At 45.2% G+C, this 25,431-nt stretch overlaps 1 protein-coding gene across 5 annotated transcripts in view; it reads right to left on the reverse strand.

The window, feature by feature from the left end:
* Positions 1 to 25,431, reverse strand: part of POLDIP3 (DNA polymerase delta interacting protein 3) — a 135,905-nt gene that overhangs the window by 52,115 nt on the left and 58,359 nt on the right. For all 5 annotated transcript variants that reach the window (XR_013218532.1, XR_013218533.1, XR_013218531.1 and 2 more), the window contains exons 2-3: positions 15,577 to 15,964; positions 14,835 to 14,924 (exon numbers count right to left, since the gene is read on the reverse strand). Coding sequence is in view for 2 of the 5 variants with exons in the window: in XM_077277343.1 (XP_077133458.1) it covers positions 14,835 to 14,924; positions 15,577 to 15,964 (478 nt within the window). In the remaining 3 variants the exon portion in view is untranslated. The remainder of the gene's footprint in view (positions 1 to 14,834; positions 14,925 to 15,576; positions 15,965 to 25,431) is intronic.

Below are 25,431 nucleotides of genomic sequence, written 5' to 3' on the forward strand. Positions count from 1 at the left end.
TGTGTGATGAAAGAAACTCTCAGGAGTTTCTCTCATCACACACAGTTGGGTGAGCACGGCCAAAAGTACTTTTTCTGACCACAATTTTTTATTTTTTTTTTTAACAGTAGCCAAAGTCAAAACACGTTGGCATTCGATGAAGGATCGCTTCAACAAGGACCTGCGTCAAGAGAGCCGTGTTCCCAGTGGTTCAGGAGCAAGGATCAGACGCTGCAAATACCATCGAGTTCTGGCATTTTTAAGACCGTTCCTTGCCCAGAGAACGTAAGTATCACGTGCATTAGGTTGTATTGTATTGCCATAACCTGTATTTTTATATTCCACAGGACTTTGCGTCTGGTTAATATTTGGTATTAATTTTCTTTTTCCTTTTTTTCACAGCACATACAGCACTACTGTTGGCCCAGGTTCTGGAGCGGTCCTTCATCCGACAGCCACGGACCCGTCCCAGCCATCCAGCAGCGCAGCAGCAAGTGGGCCTTCCACACTAACTGGAGACCAGGGAGCTGGTCCATCAGGCCTTCCCCTTTCGCAGTCCTCTTCCACTGCCCCTGTTTTGGGCTCCTCCCGGCAGCGGGCTTCTGACAGGTCACTCATGCCCGAGTTTTTGCACTTGAGCTCGGTTTTACACGGAGCAATCAAGGCTTTGGGTGACCGAATGGATGTTTCACATAACCTCTTGAATGCACGTATCCAGGAGGTCAGCAAAAGCCTTGATCAAGTTAAAGCCGACCTCCAGAGGCCAGCACATTTTTTTAACCAAATTGAGCAGGGCATGTTGGAACACCTTACTCCTGATCTCCAGCTGAGTGTCATGCAGGCCTGCAATGCTGCTTACCTGCAGGCTATGTAGCAGAATCGGTATTTCCAGCAGACAGTGGCGGCATATCCACCTGTGCCTTCACTGTCACGATTGACCTCAATGCCGACCTCTGCTGCATCCCACTGCACGGCCACCTCAATTCCTTCCACAGCCGGACACCACTACAGCACCACCACCATGCCGAGTGCAGTTGGACATCCCACCGCCACCACCACGAATTACTCCAGCTAAGTAACAAACATAGGACAAGCTCTAGGGAGGTGGCAAACTGGACTGACCGCAAAACTGAACCTATCCAAACACACTAGAAGTAGCCGGTGAACGTGCCTAAAAATCATAGACGTCTCGAGCCAGCCTGAGGAACTAACTACCCCTAGAGAGAAAGAAAGACCTCTCTTGCCTCCAGAGAAATAATCCCCAAAGAAATAGAAGCCCCCAACAAATAATAACGGTGAGGTAAGAGGAAGGCACATACACAGGGGTGAAAACAGATTCAGCAAATAAGGCCCACTAATACTAAATAGCAGAAAATAGTAAAGGGGTCTGTGCGGTCAGTAAAAAACCCTTACAAAATATCCACACTGAGATTTCAAGAACCCCCGCACCAACTAACGGTGTGGGGGGAGAAACTCGGTCCCCTAGAACAACCATCAAGCGAGGGGATCACATCTTAGCAAGCTGGACAAGAAACATGATGAATGCTGATAATCAAAAAATGAACGGACAAAAACTTAGCTTGTCTTGGAGAAGCTAGGAGCAAGGTAATCACAAGGAATCTGAAGAGCACTGAATACATTGATAGCAGGCAAGGAACTGAGTATCCAGGTGAGCTAAATAGGAAACCAACCAAGGATAACGAACCAGCTGATGCAGCCAACCTGCATAAAGACAACACTACATAGTACCGCTTGTGACCACTAGAGGGAGCCTAAAAATAGAGTTCACAACACATGGCCTTCCGTACCGCCAACACCACGATGCAGCAGGACCCTGGCATGGCCTTCCGTACCGCCACCACCACGATGCAGCAGGACCCTGGCATGGCCTTCCATACCGCCACCACCACGATGCAGCAGGACCCTGGCATGGCCTTCCGTACCGCCACCACCACGATGCAGCAGGACCCTGGCATGGCATTCCGTACCGCCACCACCACGATGCAGCAGGACCCTGGCATGGCCTTCCGTACCACCACCACCACCACGATGCAGCAGGACCCTGGCATGGCCTTCCGCTCTACAAGCGCTATGGACTCTGGCATGGCTGCACGCTCTACGAGCACTATGGACTCTGACAGTGCAGCCGGACCCTGACAGGTCACCCACCACCACTCCACGCCATATGAGCCCACCAAGACCTCCCACACCCAGGCAAACAAAAAAAAACACACACACAAAAAAAAAAAAGAGGACTTCGTATTCCTCCCCCTTCACCTCCCAATGTGTCTGTAATGTCAGGTTTGTCTCACCCTTCCAGTGCGTCTCAATCCTCTCATGTGTCAAGCCCCATGCCCGAACTTCCAGACCCTTCTAGTTTCATTGCCCGTTCTCCTGCCACCTCTCTGCGTCGTCCACGGTTAGCCAGGCCTCAGTGCTTCACATCCCCCGTTTACATCACTCTACCCCAAGCCAGCGCAGTAAATAATTTTTTGGGTTGTGTAAAAATAAAAAAAATTTGATCTGCCCCAATTATGTTTGGTTTATTGTGTCTTCCGCCGCCGGCAACACACACCGTGCGCCAAGAAACTTCGCCACACACTTACTTTTTGGCCCACATCATATCTCCAGTAGTTAAAAAAAAATAAAAATGCAGCTTTGTGTGTCTTTAGTATACAGATATGAGGTGGGCCACAAAATATTACATGTATCTCCATAATCTCTTTTTGTCTGTGCCTAGTGTGGCAGTCTGAAGAGAAAATGGTGGAAATACAGTGCAGGCCTCTACTGAACAGGTCAGGTGTCAAAAAACTCATTAGTTGGGACACCTGACCTGTTGGTTATACAAGGCATTTCTCTACTCACCATTTTCTCTTCTTTATACATAATCTATTACACACAAATTGAGGGGACAATGGTGGTCACACACTGCATATCTATGCTCACCTGCACAGGTGTCAGAAATAGTGAATTCATGAGGCTGTAATATGTGCATCATGAATTCATTATTTCTGACACCTGACTTGATGAGTATAGATAGTGTGACAGTCATTGTCTCTTCAGTTTGTGTCCAATGGATACAGCAGAACAGAATCAGGACGCAATGACGTCAACAAGCTTACCAATAAAGCAACATGGCTGCCATAACACTAGCAGTATGTGGCCAGTGTTTTATATCAGTATTTGTAAGCCAAAACAAGGAGTGGAACAATTAGAGGTAAATTATCATATTAACATAATAACTAGCAACTCTACCTATATCACCCACTCCTGGTTTTGGATTACAAAAACTGATATTAAATACAGATCAAATACTGCCAGTTTTAGGACAGCCTTGGTTTGTAGAGGAAAAACATAGGAGACACGGTCAACACAACCAAAAGTAAAGTTTATTAATGAGAAATATTATTATCATTGTAGAAAATTACTGGTACAGATTGAATTACAACAAGACATTTACACGACATTGTCCTGCCATGACACACGTCCAATATCTGAATAAAAAAAGGCAGCAAATCGGTCCCGCATGAGACCAACTGCTGCAGTTGACCGCAGCGGGTGATGCTGGAAATCGGCTAGTGGGTGTGCAACTGGTTCATCCAGTTCAATGTTGGGTTGCTCCTTAACCATTATATAATTATGCAGAACCACACAGGCTTTGACCACCTCGTCGACTGTTTCCACTTTTAGATTTATGGCTGATGCAAGAATGCGCCATTTAGCGACCAGAATGCCAAAGGTACACTCTACTGTTCTTCGGGCCCTGGTCAGTCTGTAGTTAAAGATCCTTCTAGTGCGGTTCAAGTCCCGACTGGAATAGGGCTTCAGTAGGTTTTCACACATCTGAAAGGCCTCATCCCCAACCATAACAAATGGCATCGGTGGACCTTGAGTGTTGGGGAGAGGTTGTGGAGGGGGAAAATTGAAATTTTTGCCATACACACGGCGGCCCATATCCGAGTTCTTGAAAGTCTGGGAATCGTTGCCACGGCCAAAAGCTCCAATGTCCACGGCAATGAACCGACAGTTCGCATCAGCTATTGCCATGAGCACAACAGAGAAATATTTTTTGTAGTTGAAATACTCCGATCCTGTTCTTGCTGGTTTGATAATGCAGATGTGCTTTCCATCCACTGTTCCTAAACAGTTGAGGAAATCACACACACTCCAGAATTTTTCCGCAATTTCAAGCCACATGTCCAAGGTGGGTAGGGGTATAAACTCATCCCGGAGTACATTCCACAAAGCCCGGCAGGTGTCCGCAACTATTCCGGACAGGGTGGATATTCCAAGCCGGTATTGGAAGTGGAGGGATGATAAACTCTCTCCGGTTGCCAGAAATCTGTAAAACAAACCCAAGAAACATTACAATCTATTCTACTTATGGTGTGGTTATGCTAAAGAAAGAAAAGAAAATACCCAAAACATACATGTCAGAAAACACAAAATTTGGACTGTCATTGGTTTAGATTTGGAACGTACCTTAATGTAACCAGCAGACGTTCCTCCGGTGGAATCGCTCTACGGAGCTGGGTGTCCTGTCGCCGTATGGCTCCTTGGACACAATCAAGCAAATCCCGGAACGAGTCTTGCGACATCCTTGTGTATTCCTGGAATTTCTCCGGGTTGGCATTAAGCTCGCCATACAGCTTGTGATAGGCTCCACGGCTCTCACGTAGTTTGATAATGGGGTGCCTGCAAAAAAGCCTACTTTGTCTCCTTCTCCATCTTTCACGATTTCTGTCTTGCTCCCAAGCAAAAGCACAGGCAAGAAACAGCTTGATGCTTAAATCCAGGTTGAAATAAAAGCTCTCCATGTGAAGATCCATCGTGACACAGGATACAGTAGCAAACTGTTAAGATTTCAGTAGCCCTAGGGTCTATATATAGAGATTCCATAACACGCCCTCTGTAGTCCCATTGGCAGTGTCTGGTTATCTTGATTTTTCTCTTGTGAAATTTCTCATCATGCGCACCTAAAACGCAAACGCAGAAAAAAAATGCATATAAACGCGTACAAACGCGGCGTTTATTTAACCGCATGCGATACCGCATGCATCTAAAAAACGCCGCGTTTGTACGGGTTTATATGCATTTTTTCCACCACTTGCGGATGCGTTATAAACGCTGCGGATTTAAATGCTAATGTGAAACTAGCCTAAGGCTTCTAGAACAAGATGCACAGCATATATGAGGAAAAATCTGAAGTCATTTCTGAAATCAGCATGAAAAAAAAAATCTATCAGGAACACTCAAAATTGTCCGAGGGACAAAACCTTTGTAACAGTGAATCCCTTGGAGATTAGAATCTTCCTCTCAGGATCCAGGCGTAGAAAGCGAGAATCTTGATGCCAGAGAGGACCCTGGGACAGCAGGTTGCATCTGTCCGCAAGGGGAACGGGATCTTCCAGGGCCATGTAGTTTAACACTGGAAACCAACTCCTTTTTGGCCAGAAGTCACAATATTATTGTGACTTGAGCTTCCTCAGGACCCTCGGTATAAGGGGAAAAGGGAGGAATGTGTACAGATTATCTTCTTCCCAACTCTGAGTTAGGGCATCCACCCCTTCTGGGTTGTCTCTTGGACCTATGGAGAAGAATCTTGCACCTTTGCGTTCTTCCGGGTCGCAAACAGATTTATACATGGAATCACCCCTCTCCTGGGTCAGCTGGTGGAACACTTCTGGATTCAGTTCCCACTTGGAGGACCATAGCTTTTTCCTGCTGAGAAAATCTGCTGTTCTGCTTTCAGAGCCTTTCAAGTGCACTGCCGAGATGGACCAAATGTTCCTTTCTGCCCACTGAAATATCTGTTCTGCTAAGGCCTATAGGAGTTGGCCTCTCGGACTGGCCTGGCAACGCAGAAAAGAAACCGCTGTGACGAATTTTCACGTGACAATTCCTGACCGTATCTCAGCATTGTTGTAGAGTCTCACACACCGCCTTTAGTTCCCTGTAATTGGAGGATCTTCCCTGGTCTTCCGGGGGCAATGTACCCTACAGGTATTGTCCCTCCACTTCTGCGCCCCATCCTTTCAGACTTGCATCGGTGGTGATACGGATGCAGGGAGAAAGGATCCATGGTACTCCTTCCCAGAGTTTTTTTCCTGGATAACCACCACGATAGTGAATTCTTTAGACTGGCCGAGATTCTCATCTTCCTGTCTAGGCAGGATGATGCCTGTTGATGAGAATCAAGGACTCCCTAAGAACACCATTGAGTACCTGGACGTAGGTCAGATTATTCCCAGTTGACACGCCAACCCAGGCTCTCTAGGAGTTCGATAGTCTGGGCTAGCTGCTGATTGAGGAGGTTAGCTGAGGCTGCCACCTCCGTCATTACCTTCGTAAAGATATGAGGAGCTGAGGATAGGCCAAATAGAAGACATGTAAACTGGAAATGGCAGCTTGCTCCCTGATCTACTGCAAACCTCAGATATTGGCGGTGGTTTGGGTGAATTGGCACGTGATCATATGTATCTCTTAGATCTAATGTGCACATGGGGTAGTCCTTCCCTATCAACTGGATTGCTTGATTTTATTGTCTCCATTTCGAATTTTTTGTACCTGACAAATTGATTCAGGGGTTTTAAGCTTATAATGGTGCGATATTTGCCCGAAGGCTTTATTATGGAGAAAAGGGAGGAGTAGTGACCCTGACATATCTTTGAAATGGGTACCGGGCTCAACTGCTCCTAATTCTAAGAGGTTTCTGACATCCATCCAGTCTTTTTAAAAGGGGAGAGGTACTGGGGTTCAGTGGTGCGAACCATTGAGAAGGGAGATGGGAGAAGTCTATCCTATTTCCTTCTCCTATGGTCCGCAGGATCCGATTGTCCGTAATGGTCTGCAATTTTTCCAGAAAAAAACTGCAGTCACCCTCCTACCTTCCTGGGATCAAGATCTACTCTGTGAGCCAAAAGAAAACTTGGTGGATCTACCTCTGCCCCTTTTGCGGTAACTCCAACTGCCAAGTCTTTTCCCTCCCCTTATAGTCCTGCCTGGCTGACTGACGGGGCCTACAAAAGGAATGGTATTTTTTTGTATTTTTCTCCTGGGAACCCTTTTTGCCATCAGCAGCCCTCTCTAAAATGTCATCTAGCACTGGGCCGAAGACATGTGTGCTTGAGAATGGGAAGGAGCAAAGTTTACTCTTTGAATGGCTGTCCCCCGACCACATTTTAAGCCAGATGGTCCAACGTGCTGAGTTAGATAGTACATTACTCCTTGCCACGAGCCTTACAGACTCAGCAGAAGCATCTGCCATAAATTGCATCGCCATTTTAAGCATAGGGAGGGACTCTAACATAAGCGCTTTAAGGGTGTTAGATTTTATTTAGGAGTTTAGCTCACCGATCGAGATAACAACTAGTCCTGGCAACCGAGGTGGTGGCTATAATGGTCTTAACGGCTGCCGAATACTCCCCACTCCTCTTCAACAGTCCCTCTGCCTTTCTGTCCATAGCAACCCGCAGGCAGGAAGAGTCCTGAAATAATATTGAGGTCTTCTTTGCAACCTTGGCAATAGGAATGTCCACCTTGGGGATTTCTCCCCAAGACTTGATTTCTTCCAAATCAAAGAGGAAACAGGCCTTAAAGTCTCTGGGAATGACAAGCCGCTTCTCTGTCTTCCCATTCTTCCAAGATCATTGCCTTAATGTGTTGCTTGACCAGGAACACTATTCCTTTGCGTTCTCAGCCCCCCAAACATTTAATCCTGAATAGTGTGAGGCACTTCAGCCTCCTCGACTTTCATGGTAGCTCTTACAGCTGTCAACAGGTCGTCCGTATTCTCGTATTCCTCCGACGGCCTCTGGGAAAAACTTTCTTCCCCCTCTTCAGCATCCTCATCCAAATAGTATGAGTAGGGGTACGCTTCCTCTGAGGATTCTTCCATCTCCCATCTAGCTCTGTTATGACGGGAGATACTCGGGGCTGGCTGCGGTGGTACGAGATTGGTGACGGTGCTCTAGACCTCTTCCCTAATTATAGCCCGCATATCCGCTAAGAAGAACGTTTGCTCATCCTTCAGAATTTTCACAACACACTCATCACATAGCTGCTTTTCATACGACTCTGCGAGCTTCGTATTGCATGTCGGGCATTTTCTCTGTCTTTTTCGGGAAGAGGAGCCCGATCTTAAGGGAGTTCCTTTATCCTAATTAAAAGATGGGAACATTTTTTGCACTTTTGCTGAGTGGCTATGAAATGGATCCATGAAGCAGACGCTATGGGGGTTTACTTATATTACACTGGCCAAGGACTGCTCGGCTGGTGCTTCTGAGCGTGATGGATTAACCTCCATGGATCAGACTGCACACCACTCTGTCAGCACCCTTTTATAGGGATTTACCTTGTCCAGGTGGCGTTCATATTACCCCCAAAGTCTCTTCTTGCGTTCCTAGTTGGAAAGCACACTGTGCCACCTTGATCGGTAGCGCATGTGTTTTCATCAGGAGTCCCCCGACCAAAAATGCGTTCCATGCTGGAACGCACACCAGTCTGCGTGACCGGAAGTCAAGCGGCTGGCAGCATCGTGGAGCCAAGAGCCCTCCAGGGAGGGAAGCGGCAACGACAGGAGCTCCATCCTGCTCCACCGAAAGGCTGAGGGACCCCCGCCCAGTGATGTATCAGCCTCGGAGCCTCTTGACAGCGGGAAGGGAAGAGATCCAGTCCCCTCTGATCCCATTGAGCTCCAGTAAGTACTTTGCACTCCTGCGCTCCTCTTGCTGCACTCTGTCCTGCTAGGGACAGGAAAAACACTGAGGGTGAGATGGAAGGGGGGCTTTTAACCTCTTGTTTCCTGTCCCTAGAGGATGAGTAGGACTACCTCCTGTAGAGTGGCCATGAGGGACATCCTGGAGAAAACAATCTTTTACGAATAATAACAGAAAAACATAATAAAAACATCATGAACTGCAACACTGATCATGTTATCTACATCATCGAATGTGGAGCCTGCAATTTAAAATATGTAGGCTCCACTAATAGGAAATTAAAATCCAGAATTAGGGAACACCTGTATGATATTCCCAATCCATCTAACCGCAATGCTTCTAAACAAGTTCTCTCTTGTCACAACAGACAAAATAACCAACTTTCTAGCCTATGCCATAGAATCTATCCCAAAACATATATGAAATTAAGACCGTGAAAACATTCTCCATAATAGAGAAGCTTATTATATTTTCTCTCTAAATACCAGAGTACTTCCTGGTCTGAACCTCAGGAGAGAGATAATGTTATACTATTAATGCAAAGATGTAAAAGTCTAATATTACTGTTATTACTTATTTACCTTATTTTTATTTTCTAACCCAGTGATGGCGAACCTATGACACGCGTGTCAGTGCTGACACGCGTAGTCATTTTCAGTGACACGCCGGCCGCCGGCCGCGGCCCCATAGAAATTGCTTCTTTCCCAGGGTCTGAAGGAGAGGAAACTCTCCTTCAGGCCCTGGGAACCATATTAATATGTAAAATAAAGAATTAAAATAAAAAATATTGCTATACTCACCTGTCCGACGCAGCCTGGACGTCCGCGAGGGAACCGGCAGCGTTGTTTGCTTAAAAATCGCGGTTTTCCTTCCTTACTTGAAGTCCCGGCTTGTGATTGGTTGCGTGCCGCCCATGTGACCGAGACGCGACCAATCACAGCAAGCCGTGACGTAATTTTAGGTCCTTCAGGATTTTAAAATTACGTTCCGGCGTTGTGATTGGTTGCGTCGCCCATGTGACCGCATGCAACCAATCACAACGCCGGAACGTAATTTTAAAATCCTGAAGGACCTAAAATTACGTCACGGCTTGCTGTGATTGGTCGCGTCTCGGTCACATGGGCGGCACGCAACCAATCACAAGCCGGGACTTCAAGTAAGGAAGGAAAACCGCGATTTTTAAGCAAACAACGCTGCCGGTTCCCTCGCGGACGTCCAGGCTGCGTCGGAGAGGTGAGTATAGCAATATTTTTTATTTTAATTCTTTATTTTACACACATTAATGTTGTTTCGATACCGATACCCGATACCACAAAAGTATCGGATCTCGGTATCGGAATTCCGATACAGCAAATATCGGCCGATACCCGATACTTGCGGTATCGGAATGCTAAACAATGGCATCCGATCCGATTTTTTATCGGATCGGATGCCATGCAGGAGGTCTGTGGGTCCAAACAACAGAGCTCCGGTGCAGAGCGTCTAGGCCTGGGACTTCCGGTAGGCCAGGCGCAGCTCCCGGAAGTCACAGGCCTCTGCGTCGGATCTGTGTTTGGGCGACATTGCGCTGCTCCCTGCTGCGCCGACCAGAAGGCCCTTCTGAGACTTCTGAGGCCTGAGGAGATAGCTGTCCGGAGGCCCTGTGAGTGCTGTCTGCAGGCAGCAACCATCATCTAGTCATCTAGTGAACTGTGGGGTGTCATTGGCCAATTAACCAAGATAAGTGAGGGGGAGGCTGGAAGAGGCCTGTGCTCTGGGTGCCGTTTCCCGCCATTAGGAACGCCATCTTGCAGTACAGACTCCATTTCACCACCATTACTGTTTGTGGTGCATCCTTATTAACCCCTATTTCTGCTAATTGCAGGGCTAACTATAAATATTCTCTCATGGAGAAGCCACAAAATAAGAAACAAAAGTTGAGTAAAGGGAGTGGTAGTAGTAGCAGTAGCCGACCCTTTCAAGAGTCATGGACTGAGATGTATGGCATTATAGAAAAAAATGGCAGATCATTTTGCGTTCTATGTAGTGAAACGGTAGTAAGCAGAACGTGGAATGTAAATAGACATTTTGAAACTAATCATTCCCAGCTCTTGAAAAAAAGTGAGGATGAAAGGAAGGAATACATTTCCAGGCAGCTACACCTTCATAAGAGCCAATCTAATTCCATCCTTAAATTTGTAAAAAGCTCTACAAATTTAACATCTGCAAGTCTGAGCATTGCTCACTCCATAGCTCAGCATGGAAAAGCACTCAGTGAGGGAGAATTTATTAAAGATACTCTCTTAAGATGTGCACCAGTTCTGTTTCATGATATGCAGAATAAAGATGCAATTATTAAGAGAATATCTGAGTTACCACTGAGTAGAAATATCATAAAAGACCGAATAATGAGACTGAACACAAACGTACAACATCAATTAAAGAGAGACATAAGTAATTGTAAATATTTTTCGATCTCTCTTGATGAAACTACTGATGTCACATCACATGCTCAGTTGGCCATTATTGGTCGATATTCTGATGGTCTCACAATGAGAGAAGAGTTGATACAGTTAGTATCAGTGCCAACAAGTACATCAGGAAGTGAAATATGTAAGGTTGTTATGCAAACATTCTGTGACCTAAGCATTGATATTTCTAAAGTTGTGTCAGTGACGACAGATGGGGCACCAAACATGGTGGGGAAAAAAGTCGGATTTGTTAAATTGTTTACGGAAGGTATTGGACATCCGATTGTGCCTTTTCATTGCATTATCCATCAGGAGGCTTTATGTGCCAAAGCAGGATTCACTGACTTAAACGACTTAATGTCAGTTGTTACAAAAATAGTTAATTTAATAGCTGCTCGCCCCCTTCGCAAGCGAGAATTTTCTGCACTTTTACTGGAGGTTGATTCCACCTACAGTGGACTGCTGATGTACAATAATGTAAGATGGCTGAGCCGAGGCAAAGTTCTTGAGCGCTTTGTGGAGTGCTTTGAAGAAATTAAGCTATTTCTTGAGGATAAGGATCTGGGAAACTTTCCTCAGCTCTATGATTCTACGTGGGTCAACAACCTGATGTTTTTTACAGATCTCTCTGTTCATATTAATGAACTGAACTTAAAGCTACAAGGTTTTGGCAAAAGTATTGACGTTATGTTTGGATACATAAAAGCTTTTGAAAGTAAACTTAAAATTTTCAAGCGAGATGTAGAAACTAAAACTTATAAGTATTTTCCTCGAGTAACAAAGTATTTTGAGAAGGCCAGTGCAGCTGTACAAAATGAAATGGAACCCTTGCATATACAGTACCAGCATGTTTTAGACTCGTTACTTGACCAGTTCAGTGATAGATTTCATCAATTTAGAAGCCTAGAACAGACCATGAAAATAATTAAGTATCCTGATGTAGTAGTCTACAGTAGTTTGGAATTAAATGGTTTCCAGTGGATACAAATTGATGATTTGGAGATGCAACTTGCAGAATTTCAGGACAGCATCTGGGCTCAGGTGTTTGTTGACTTGAGGTCAAAGCTTGAGAATCTAGAAAGGTGCCGCTTGGAGAATCAAGAGGAGTGCCACTATGAACAGGAAATTTGGAGTGCCTGGAATAGGTTACCAGACACTTAGCACCCTGAAAAATATAGCAATGGCTTTACTCACTATTTTTCCCTCTACCTACTTTTGTGAGACCTTATTCTCAGCATTAAATAATATCAAAACCAACAAAAGAAACAGATTGACAGATGAACTTAGTAGCGCTTGCTTGGGCTTGAAGTGTACAAAATACCAACCTTCAATTGAACATTTAGCAAGTGAAATTCAGCAACAAAAAAGTCACTAAATTTAGTGATGGCGAACCTGTGGCAGTCCAGCTGTTGCAAAACTACAATTCCCATCATGCCTGGCCATTCCAAGCAAAAGCTTTGGCTGTGAAGACATGATGGGAATTGTAGTTTTGCAACAGCTGGAATGCCACAGGTTCGCCATCGCAAGAATTCCCCCTCCCCCTCACTTATCTTAGTTCATGGCACCCCACACAAGTTAAATAATAGCAAGAACAAGACCAACAAAAGAAAACAACTGACAGATGAACAAAGAAGTCACTAAGCAGGTAAGTTAAATAATTATAATTATACATATTTGTTATTTAAACTATACATGTCGCAAAATTATGTTTTTTTATCAAGGTGACACACCACCCAAGTTATGCTCGGTTTTTTGGCGAGAAAACAAAAGAAAACAACTGACAGATGAACAAAGAAGTCACTAAGCAGGTAAGTTAAATAATTATAATTATACAGATTTGTTATTTAAACTATACATGTCGCAAAATTATGGTTTTTTATCAAGGTGACACACCACCCAAGTTATGCTCGGTTTTTGGCGAATTTTGACACACCAAGCTCAAAAGGTTGCCCATCACTGTTCTAACCTGTCATGTTTTCTTTATTATAGTGATTGTTTCCCAAACATCCCTCAGTTTATCCCTCTACTCCCCTGCATTTGTTTCAAACTAATTGTATGCATTTCATCAGATTCCTTCCTTTTTGCGGTACTGTGTTTAAACCAAGTCTAAGAATGCACTTGCGTTCGAAACACGTTTAGTAGCCTCAATTTTTTTCCTCCCCCACTACTCCTTCCTATACATATTGTATGCACATTTTATATTTTTTATTTTTGAATTTCGCCAATGATTTTCAACTCTTCTGAAAATAAAGAGTCATGATTTTTTTTGTCTCTTTGAACTGCGGATCAGAAGCTGGATCAACTTCTTCCTTCCCCATGTCCAACGACGTGCGGTGGCGTGGATCGCGGGCTTCTATGCATCTGAGCTACATTGGGGAGTGAGCTGTTTTTTCACTTTTTTCCATTCACTCAGTATTTTGTGCAATACCTTAGTTTTTGCAAAATGCATCATGTCACTTCTTTCGGTGTTTTTTTAACCCATTGAAAGCAATGGGTGGTGCTAAACACGCTGAAAAGACAGGTATCATTTTTTGCTGCATTTTTGGTGCCAAAACCTGATGAAGTAGAATCAATTTTTTTTTTTTTATGCAATAAACTATCAGCATGCACAAGAGACAACTGTACAATGACAGAAACATAGCAAAAACTAAGCAAAACCTGCTTTTTTTTTTTTTTTTTTTTTTAAAGAGCAGGTTTTGCCTCCTGGAAAAACACATCAAAAACGCAACGTGTGAGCATAGCCTAAAGGTACCTTCACACTAAACAACTTTACAACGAGAACGACAACGATCCGTGACGTTGCAGCGTCCTGGATAGCGATCTCGTTGTGTTTGACACGCAGCAGCGATCTGGATCCCGCTGTGATATCGCTGGTCGGAGCTAGAAGTCCAGAACTTTATTTGGTTGTCAGATCGGCGTTTATCGTCGTGTTTGACAGCAAAAGCAACGATGTCAGCAATGTTAAACATGGAGCTAACGACCTGTGAGAACAATAAGCGAGTTACCGCTATGTCACAGGATCGCTCCTGCATCGTTGTGGAGCTGCTGTGTTTGACGTCTCTACAGCGACCTAAACATCAACGCTGCAGCGATCGGCTCGTTGTCTATATCGCTGCAGCGTCGCTGAGTGTGACGGTACCTTAAGACTGGTTAAGGAGTTAATAAGGAAGCAAGTACAATGAATATTCAATAGTTCATTCTCTTGCATCCACACCACCCACTATAGGGAATGTCCAGTTTGGATAACAATTATCCATCTGTCCACATTATGTACCAACCAGGCCTTGGTGTAAAAATAACACCTCCAAAACATAACTTTCCCCTCAGCTCTGGCTCCTGCTAACACACTGGCAGAGCCTGCTATAAAAGTTCCATGTTTTTATGGCCCTTTAAATAAAATGATCCATAAGGATGTCACACTTCTATCCTAAAACTGCTGCAGGTATAGGATGGTCTGCTGGGACAATCTCTACTTGTACTGTGGTGTCCTATCCATATTTAGATAGTTTTGACTTACATGGATGTTTGTCGTTTGGTCTGCATAATAGTTAATATGGATTGTTATTTTGTATATGACTTGATGTACACTGTTGACCATTTTTATAAGATGTGTACGGTGTTCAGATTGGTTCCCACCAACCAGTTGGTTAGTGGCAGAACTTCTAATGACAGTCAAGAAGACACTTACTGGTTTCCTAGGTTCGTGGTTAACTACGTTTATTCGCATTCCTTTAACAGTGTTCGTTACACCTGAAGAAATAGTTTTCGGCTGTGAAATCTGGAAAAAAAGAAATGCATTGAACATGAGCAAATTCATATGCTTTTGGTTATTATTGGTTTATTTTATAATTGGTTATTATAGACAACCAAAAGTAATTTCTACTTCATTCAAACCATTGACAGCATATTAATATACTACAATACAAGCCATCAATATTATCAGAAAAACACATTGAATCTAGTGATGAGCGAGTGTACTCGTTGCTCCGGATTTCCCGAGCACGCTCGGGTGACCTCCGAGTATTTTTTAGAGCTCGGAGATTTAGTTTTCATCCCGGCAGCTGAATGATTTACAGCTACAAGCCTGCTTGATTACATGTGGGGATTCGCTAGCAACCAGGCAACCCCCACATGTACTCAGCCTGGCTGGTAGCTGTAAATCATTCAGCTGCCTGATGAAAACAATCTCCGAGCACTAAAAAATACTCGGAGGTCACCCGAGCGTGCTCGAGAAAACCTGAGCAGCGAGTACACTCGCTCATCACTAATTGAATCCAATGCAGTGATTATTATGCCATTGATAAAACTAAGAGCACACTACAAACTATTTTGTTTGTTTTTTTAATATTTGATAGGAACCTAAGTTTATGTAAACTGAAGACCATGTAATGAACCAACGTAGTTCCCTTTGTTGCATCGCCACCACTTACTTGGATGGTCTTGGTAATATTTACGGGTTTAGATGAAGAACCTTGTGCCACAGGTGAGTTGATAGTTACAGCAGGTGCACTCCTCTTTAAACTTAGTTTTTCACGAGCATCCATCAGTTTGGTCGGTTTTCCTCCAACACTGATCTGCTGCTTTCTAGAATTCAGCATCTCACGAGCATCTTGCACTTTACCCTTTATACGGAAACGTGCGTCTTTGGCAACCAATTTCTCACGGGCATCTTTTATGCCTAGCTTCAGACGTGCATCTGGTACACCTATCTTCTGACGGGCATCAAACGCTCTCTGGTAATTGGTGGTGGGTAAACGACTAATCGTAGTAGACTGGATCCTGGATCTCATACCTGCCATAGCCCCCCTGTTATTTATCCTAAAAAGGGAGGAAAATTGAAGATGTTTTATTAAAGCTTGCAGAGTATAATATGTTAATCAATAAAGTGTAACTGCACTTTTTGATAACTGCAGGCGCCGGGAAAGGTCGGAGAGGCCAGGCGCCTGCACACTGCAGAACTTTGCTCTGCCCTCAACAGGGCAGACAAAGTACGCCTGCGCCGGAGCCGCGGCTGGAAGACAAGAAGAGAACGTCATCGTATGAAGCTAGGAAGCGCCGGACCCGGACCGCCCCTGGGTGAGCATAATATAACCTGTTTTTCTTACCTTTCAGGTTACATTGCGGGCTTATCTACAGCATTATAGAATGCTGCACATAAGCCCCTGATGCCGGTGGCCTTAGCTCATATGATTTTTGGGGTCACAGATTCCCATTAAGGGAACAAAAATTAAAAGTTTCAAAATTGCAAAGTTTTCAAAATGTTTGCCAAATTTCCGTTTTTTTCTTCATATCGAAGAAATTTTACCACCAACATGAAGGACAATCTGTCACGAAAAACCTCTCAGAATCAGTGGAATCGGTTGAAGAGTTCCAAAGCTATAACCGAGCCAGCATTTCAATCTGCACATGGGCTCTCCATGTATGTGCTCTGACTGCCACACAGCCATGACACATGCAGCTGCGGTGCTGATCGGCCGCCGCAATCCAGGAAGCCGGGTTCCCTCTGCAGCTTCGTCAGGGACGAAGGACAGTGCATCCGAAACGCGCGTCGGGGTGCACATTATCTAGCCGCTGGCAGCCTGGGAATATTCCCCTGATCAATTGTAAGTATTTGGCATATCTATTGCGATTGCACACAGCACCTTACTGTATTTTTTTCTCGCATGTATTTTGCACTATATGCTTCTTTGGTGGCAATCAGTTTATTGCACATAGCACTTTTTTTGGCATCTTTTTCACCATGATTCTTTGAGATATTGTTGCAATTGTATTTATTGATTGAACACATATATATTTTATATTTTTTATTAATTTTTACTCCTGGATAACATATGCGATAGATTGCCCCTCTCCTAGAGATATAACTGGAATTTGGCTTGCCTTATATGCAGCTTGATTTGTGCACATTTGTATTATATATATTTACATTTTTAGCCTATTTTTTTAAATGTTTGTCACTATTGCTACTGAATAAAAATCGATTCTGTTAAAATTATTCCCTGTCACTTTCTCATTGGTTCAGCTTTGTGTTCAGAGCATTTCTCTATACTGCAAACTAGAATAAAGGCCCCGTCACACATAGCGAGATCGCTAGCGAGATCGCTGCTGAGTCACAAGTTTTGTGACGCAACAGCGACCTCAGTAGCGATCTCGCTATGTGTGACACGTACCAGCGATCAGGCCCCTGCTGCGAGATCGCTGGTCGTGTCGGAATGGCCTGGGCCGTTTTTTGATCGTTGAGGTCCCGCTGACATCGCTGAATCGGTGTGTGTGACACCGATCCAGCGATGTCTTCACTGGTAACCAGGGTAAACATCGGGTTACTAAGCGCAGGGCCGCGCTTAGTAACCCGATGTTTACCCTGGTTACCAGCGTAAATGTAAAAAAAACAAACAGTACATACTCACCATCTGATGTCCATCAGGTCCCTTGCCGGCTGCTTCCTGCTCTGACTGAGCCGCCGTACAGTGAGAGCACAGCACAGCAGTGACGTCACCGCTGCGCTCTGCTCTCACTGTACGGCCGGATCTCAGTCAGAGCAGGAAGCAGACGGCAAGGGACCTGACGGACATCAGATGGTGAGTATGTACTGTTTTTTTTTTTTTGGTAACCAGGGTAAACATCGGGTTACTAAGCGCGGCCCTGCGCTTAGTAACCCGATGTTTACCCTGGTTACCAGGGTGCTGCAGGGAGACTTCGGCATCGTTGAAGACAGTTTCAACGATGCCGAAGTCGTTCCCCTGATCGTTGGTCGCTGGAGAGAGCTCCACAGCGACAAAACAGCGACGCTGCAGCGATCAGCATCGTTGTCTGTATCGCTGCAGCGTCGCTGTGTGTGACGGGGCCTTAATACAAGAAAACACACAAAACAACAAATTAAGGAAGTACGCAGAATCACAGATCAAAAGGTGTGATAAAGAGATAAATATCCCGTAGTAAATACCCTAGGTTCGAGGGGATGTGCAGCCCGGATTTATAATCACATCAGTCACCCCCTAGAAATTAGAAACAATACGGGTAGGAACAAAAATAACATAAAATAGGGTATATGGTCACATCAAATGATACTTCTGCCAACACTGGCTGCAGAGAAAAAGTGCATAGTGAATTAATGCACTGCTAATGCCTTCCCAATAAGATACCGTATACACTCGAGTATAAGCCGAGATTTTCAGCCCAAATTTTTGGGCTGAAAGTGCCCCTCTCGGCTTATACTCGAGTCATGATCGGTGGTGGGGTCGGCGGGTGAGGACTGTCATATACTCACCTAGTTCCGGCGTTCCTGTCGCTCCCCCTGCCCGTCCCACGGTCTCTGGGTGCCGCAGCTCTTCCCCTGAGCGGTCACGTGGGACCGCTCATTAGAGAAATGAATATGGACTCCACCTCCCATAGGGGCGGAGCCGCCTATTCATTTCTCTAATGAAGCGGTGCCAGTGACCGCTGATAGAGGAAGAGGCTGCGGCACCGAAGACCAGCTGTCCGGGGGAAGGAGCGGGACTCCGGGAGCAGGTAAGTATTACATATTCACCTGTCCGCGTTCTACACGCCGGGCACCGCACCATCTTCCCGGCGTCTCTCCGCACTGACTGTGCAGGTCAGAGGGCGCGATGACGCATATAGTGTGCGCGCCGCCCTCTGCCTGACCAGTCAGAGCGGAGAGACGCCGGGACGGGACGCTGAGGAGCTGCAAGCAAGAGAGGTGAGTGTGTTTTTTTTTTTTTTTTTATTGCAGCAGCAGCAGCAATGGCACAGATTTATTTGGAGTATCTATGGGACAACGGTGCAGAGCACTATATATATGGCACAGCTATGGGGCAACGGTGCAGAGCACTATATACAGTGGGGCAAAAAAGTATTTAGTCAGTCAGCAATAGTGCAAGTTCCACCACTTAAAAAGATGAGAGGCGTCTGTAATTTACATCATAGGTAGACCTCAACTATGGTAGACAAACTGAGAAAAAAAAATCCAGAAAATCACATTGTCTGTTTTTTTTATCATTTTATTTGCATATTCTGGTGGAAAATAAGTATTTGGTCAGAAACAAACAATCAAGATTTCTGGCTCTCACAGACCTGTAACTTCTTCTTTAAGAGTCTCCTCTTTCCTCCACTCATTACCTGTAGTAATGGCACCTGTTTAAACTTGTTATCAGTATAAAAAGACACCTGTGCACACCCTCAAACAGTCTGACTCCAAACTCCACTATGGTGAAGACCAAAGAGCTGTCAAAGGACACCAGAAACAAAATTGTAGCCCTGCACCAGGCTGGGAAGACTGAATCTGCAATAGCCAACCAGCTTGGAGTGAAGAAATCAACAGTGGGAGCAATAATTAGAAAATGGAAGACATTCAAGACCACTGATAATCTCCCTCGATCTGGGGCTCCACGCAAAATCCCAGCCCGTGGGGTCAGAATGATCACAAGAACGGTGAGCAAAAATCCCAGAACCACGCGGGGGGACCTAGTGAATGAACTGCAGAGAGCTGGGACCAATGTAACAAGGCCTACCATAAGTAACACACTATGCCACCATGGACTCAGATCCTGCAGTGCCAGACGTGTCCCACTGCTTAAGCCAGTACATGTCCGGGCCCGTCTGAAGTTTGCTAGAGAGCATTTGGATGATCCAGAGGAGTTTTGGGAGAATGTCCTATGGTCTGATGAAACCAAACTGGAACTGTTTGGTAGAAACACAACTTGTCGTGTTTGGAGGAAAAAGAATACTGAGTTGCATCCATCAAACACCATACCTACTGTAAAGCATGGTGGTGGAAACATCATGCTTTGGGGCTGTTTCTCTGCAAAGGGGCCAGGACGACTGATCCGGGTACATGAAAGAATGAATGGGGCCATGTATCGTGAGATTTTGAGTGCAAACCTCCTTCCATCAGCAAGGGCATTGAAGATGAAACGTGGCTGGGTCTTTCAACATGACAATGATCCAAAGCACACCGCCAGGGCAACGAAGGAGTGGCTTCGTAAGAAGCATTTCAAGGTCCTGGAGTGGCCTAGCCAGTCTCCAGATCTCAACCCTATAGAAAACCTTTGGAGGGAGTTGAAAGTCCGTGTTGCCAAGCGAAAAGCCAAAAACATCACTGATCTAGAGGAGATCTGCATGGAGGAATGGGCCAACATACCAAAAACAGTGTGTGGCAACCTTGTGAAGACTTACAGAAAACGTTTGACCTCTGTCATTGCCAACAAAGGATATATTACAAAGTATTGAGATGACATTTTGTTTCTGACCAAATACTTATTTTCCACCATAATATGCAAATAAAATGATAAAAAAACAGACAATGTGATTTTCTGGATTTTTTTTTCTCAGTTTGTCTCCCATAGTTGAGGTCTACCTATGATGTAAATTACAGACGCCTCTCATCTTTTTAAGTGGTGGAACTTGCACTATTGCTGACTGACTAAATACTTTTTTGCCCCACTGTATATGGCACAGCTATGGGGCAACGGTGCAGAGCACTATATATATGGCACAGCTATGGGGCAACGGTGCAGAGCACTATATATATGGCACAGCTATGGGGCAACGGTGCAGAGCATTATATATATGGCACAGCTATGGGGCAACGGTGCAGAGCATTATATATATGGCACAGCTATGGGGCAACGGTGCAGAGCATTATATATATGGCACAGCTATGGGGCAACGGTGCAGAGCATTATATATATGGCACAGCTATGGGGCAACGGTGCAGAGCATTATATATATGGCACAGCTATGGGGCAACGGTGCAGAGCATTATATATATGGCACAGCTATGGGGCAACGGTGCAGAGCATTATATATATGGCACAGCTATGGGGCAACGGTGCAGAGCATTATATATATGGCACAGCTATGGGGCAACGGTGCAGAGCATTATATATATGGCACAGCTATGGGGCAACGGTGCAGAGCATTATATATATGGCACAGCTATGGGGCAACGGTGCAGAGCATTATATATATGGCACAGCTATGGGGCAACGGTGCAGAGCATTATATATATGGCACAGCTATGGGGCAACGGTGCAGAGCATTATATATATGGCACAGCTATGGGGCAACGGTGCAGAGCATTATATATATGGCACAGCTATGGGGCAACGGTGCAGAGCATTATATATATGGCACAGCTATGGGGCAACGGTGCAGAGCATTATATATATGGCACAGCTATGGGGCAACGGTACAGAGCATTATATATATGGCACAGCTATGGGGCAACGGTGCAGAGCATTATATATATGGCACAGCTATGGGGCAACGGTGCAGAGCATTATATATATGGCACAGCTATGGGGCAACGGTGCAGAGCATTATATATATGGCACAGCTATGGGGCAACGGTGCAGAGCATTATATATATGGCACAGCTATGGGGCAACGGTGCAGAGCATTATATATATGGCACAGCTATGGGGCAACGGTGCAGAGCATTATATATATGGCACAGCTATGGGGCAACGGTGCAGAGCATTATATATATGACACAGCTATGGGGCAACGGTGCAGAGCATTATATATATGGCACAGCTATGGGGCAACGGTGCAGAGCATTATATATATGGCACAGCTATGGGGCAACGGTGCAGAGCATTATATATATGGCACAGCTATGGGGCAACGGTGCAGAGCATTATATATATGGCACAGCTATGGGGCAACGGTGCAGAGCATTATATATATGGCACAGCTATGGGGCAACGGTGCAGAGCATTATATATATGGCACAGCTATGGGGCAACGGTGCAGAGCATTATATATATGGCACAGCTATGGGGCAACGGTGCAGAGCATATATATGGCACAGCTATGGGGCAACGGTGCAGAGCATTATATATGGCACAGCTATGGGGCAACGGTGCAGAGCATTATATATATGGCACAGCTATGGGGCAACGGTGCAGAGCATTATATATATGGCACAGCTATGGGGCAACGGTGCAGAGCATTATATATATGGCACAGCTATGGGGCAACGGTGCAGAGCACCATATATATGGCACAGCTATGGGGCAACGGTGCAGAGCATTATATATATGGCACAGCTATGGGGCAACGGTGCAGAGCATTGTATATATGGCACAGCTTTATGTGGAGCATCTATGGGGCCATAATGAACGGTATGGAGTATCTATTTTTAATTTTGAAATTCACCGGTACCTGCTGCATTTTCCACCCTAGGCTTATACTCGAGTCAATAAGTTTTCCCAGTTTTTTGTGGCAAAATTAGGGGGGTCGGCTTATACTCGGGTCAGCTTATACTCGAGTATATACGGTAGGTTCTTTTTGCTGCCTCTCTGACCTTTCCCAGCACCCGCGCACTGCAGTACTATGCTCTGCCCTCAGCAAGGTAGAGAAGTACACCTGTGCGGAAGCACCGATGCGGGGAGCGATGAAGAAGCAGGAGGGCCCGGACCTGCGACACCCATCGGACCGGACTGCCCCCACCGGGTGAGTATAATACAACTTATTTTTCTTCACTTGCAGGTCGGACCGGGGGCTTATCTACAGCATTATAGAATGCTGTAGATATGCCCTGAAAGGCTGTGGCTGCATCCTATAGTGGCAAAATCTGCTGACAGGTTCCCTTAAAGTGAAATCTGACCTGATTTGCCACTGAAAGTTTTAGCACAAGCAATTTGGAGTATCAAATGGGGCTTCTGGAGACTGCCACGCAGGTTTTGCACAATCTACTTCGATGCTGGCAGATAGACTTCAGACAGGACAGGATCCTATTTCACTTGACAAGTTCACTTTCAGCAGCAGCACTAGCGCAGGAGCGACCTCTCTGCACGGTGACACAGACAATGGCGCACACAAAACATGATGTCCACTTTTTATGTGGCCAGAGACATGTGACTTTGGCAGCCAATCACAGATGGATGACCTTGTGCATGGTTTCTGATTCGTGATTGGTTGCAGGAATCAACATTGTTAGGGTATGTTTCCACGCTCAGTAAATGCAGCGGCCAGATGTTACAGCATAGTTAAGGGGATTTTATGAAATCCCATCTCCACTATGCGTGCAGGGACACCAGCCGCTTCCCTAAGTATACGCACATGTGGCACATCTTTCTAGACCGCAGCATGTTTATTTATCTTGCGCAGACTCAGTCTCCACAAGATTAACCCCTTTCTGACCTCGGACGGGATAGTACGTCCGAGGTTAGAAGCCCCTCTTTGATGCGGGCTCCGGCGGTGAGCCCGCATCAAGCCGGGACATGTCAACTGTTTTGAACAGCTGACATGTGCCCGCAATAGGCGAGGGCAGAATCGCGATCTGCCCGCGCCTATTAACTAGTTAAATGCCGCCGTCAAAAGCAGACAGCGGCATTTAACTACCGCATCCGGCCGGGCGGCCGGAAATGATGGCATCGCCGACCCCCGTCACATGATCGGAGGTCGGTGATGCTTCAGTATTGTAACCATAGAGGTCCTTGAGACCTCTATGGTTGCAGATCCCCGGCAGCTGTGAGCGCCACTCTGTGGTCGGCGCTCACAGCACACCTGATTTTCTGCTACATAGCAGCGAACAGCAGATCGCTGCTATGTAGCAGAGCCGATCGTGCTGTGCCTGCTTCTAGCCTCCCATGGAGGCTATTGAAGCATGGCAAAAAAAAAAAAAAAAAAAGTGAAAAAAAAGTGAAAATTTTTTTTTTATAAAAGTTTAAAGTTTCGCCCCAATCAAAATAAATCAATAAAAAAAAAAAAATCAAACCTACACATATTTGGTATCGCCGCGTTCAGAATCGCCAGATCTATCAATAAAAAAAAAGCATTAACCTGATCGCTAAACAGCGTAGCGAGAAAAAAATTCGAAATGCCAGAATTACGTTTTTTTGGTCGCCGCGACATTGCATTAAAATGCAATAACGGGCGATCAAAAGAACGTATCTGCACCAAAATGCTATCATTAAAAACGCCAGCTCGGCATGCAAAAAATAAGCCCTTAAACGACCCCAGATCATGAAAAATGGAGACGCTACGAGTATCGGAAAATGGTGCAATTTTTTTTTTTTTTTTTTTTTGGTAAAAAATAACCTAGTCATGTTAGGTGTCTATGAACTCGTAGTGACCTGGAGAATCATAATGACAGGTCATTTTTAGCATTTAGTGAACCTAGCAAAAAAGCCAAACAAAAAACAAGTGTGGGACTGCACTTTTTTTTGCAATTTCACTGCACTTGGAATTGTTTTCCCGTTTTCTAGTACACGACATGCTAAAACCAATGATGCCGTTCAAAAGTACAATTTGTCCCGCAAAAAATAAGCCCTCATATGGCCAAATTGACGGAAAAATAAAAAAGCTATGGCTCTGGGAAGGAGGGGAGTGAAAAACGAACACGGAAAAACGAAAAATCACAAGGTCATGAAGGGGTTAATATCACAGTCCCATGTAAAGGATGCGATGAATCCGCATGGTTACATAGTTACATAGTTATTAAGGTTGAAGGAAGACTTTAAGTCCATCTAGTTCAACCCATAGCCTAACCTAACATGCCCTAACATGTTGATCCAGGGGAAGGCAAAAAAAACCCATGTGGTAAGAGTAAGCTCCATCATGGGGAAAAAAATTCCTTCCCGACCCCACATACGGCAATCAGACTAGTTCCCTGGATCAACGCCTTATCAAGGAATCTAATATATATACCCTGTAATATTATACTTTTCCAGAAAGGTATCCAGTCCTCTCTTAAATTGAAGCAATGAGTCACTCATTACAACATCATACGGCAGAGAGTTCCATAGTCTCACTGCTCTTAGGGTACCGTCACACAGTACCATTTTGATCGCTACGACGGCACGATTCGTGACGTCGCAGCGATCGTATGATTATCGCTCCAGCGTCGTAGACTGCGGTCACACGTTGCAATCACGGCGCTGGAGCGATGCCGAAGTCCCCGGGTAACCAGGGTAAACATCGGGTTACTAAGCGCAGGGCCGCGCTTAGTAACCCGATGTTTACCCTGGTTACCAGCGTAAAAGTAAAAAAAAAAAACTGTACATACTTACATTCCGGTGTGTCCCCTCCGGCGTCTCAGCTTCTGTGCACTGTGTAAGCACAGCGGCCGGAAAGCAGAGCAGTGACGTCAGACGTCACCGCTGTGCTCGCTTTCTGGCTGGCCGGCGCTCACAGTGCAGAGAAGCTGAGACGCCGGAGGACAGACACCGGAATGTGAGTATGTACGGTTTGTTTTTTTTACGTTTACGCTGGTAACCACGGTAAACATCGGGTTACTAAGCGCGGCCCTGCGCTTAGTTACCCGATGTTTACCCTGG

This window comes from Ranitomeya variabilis, chromosome 8 (genome assembly GCF_051348905.1).
Source record: "Ranitomeya variabilis isolate aRanVar5 chromosome 8, aRanVar5.hap1, whole genome shotgun sequence".
Lineage (NCBI taxonomy): Eukaryota > Metazoa > Chordata > Amphibia > Anura > Dendrobatidae > Ranitomeya > Ranitomeya variabilis.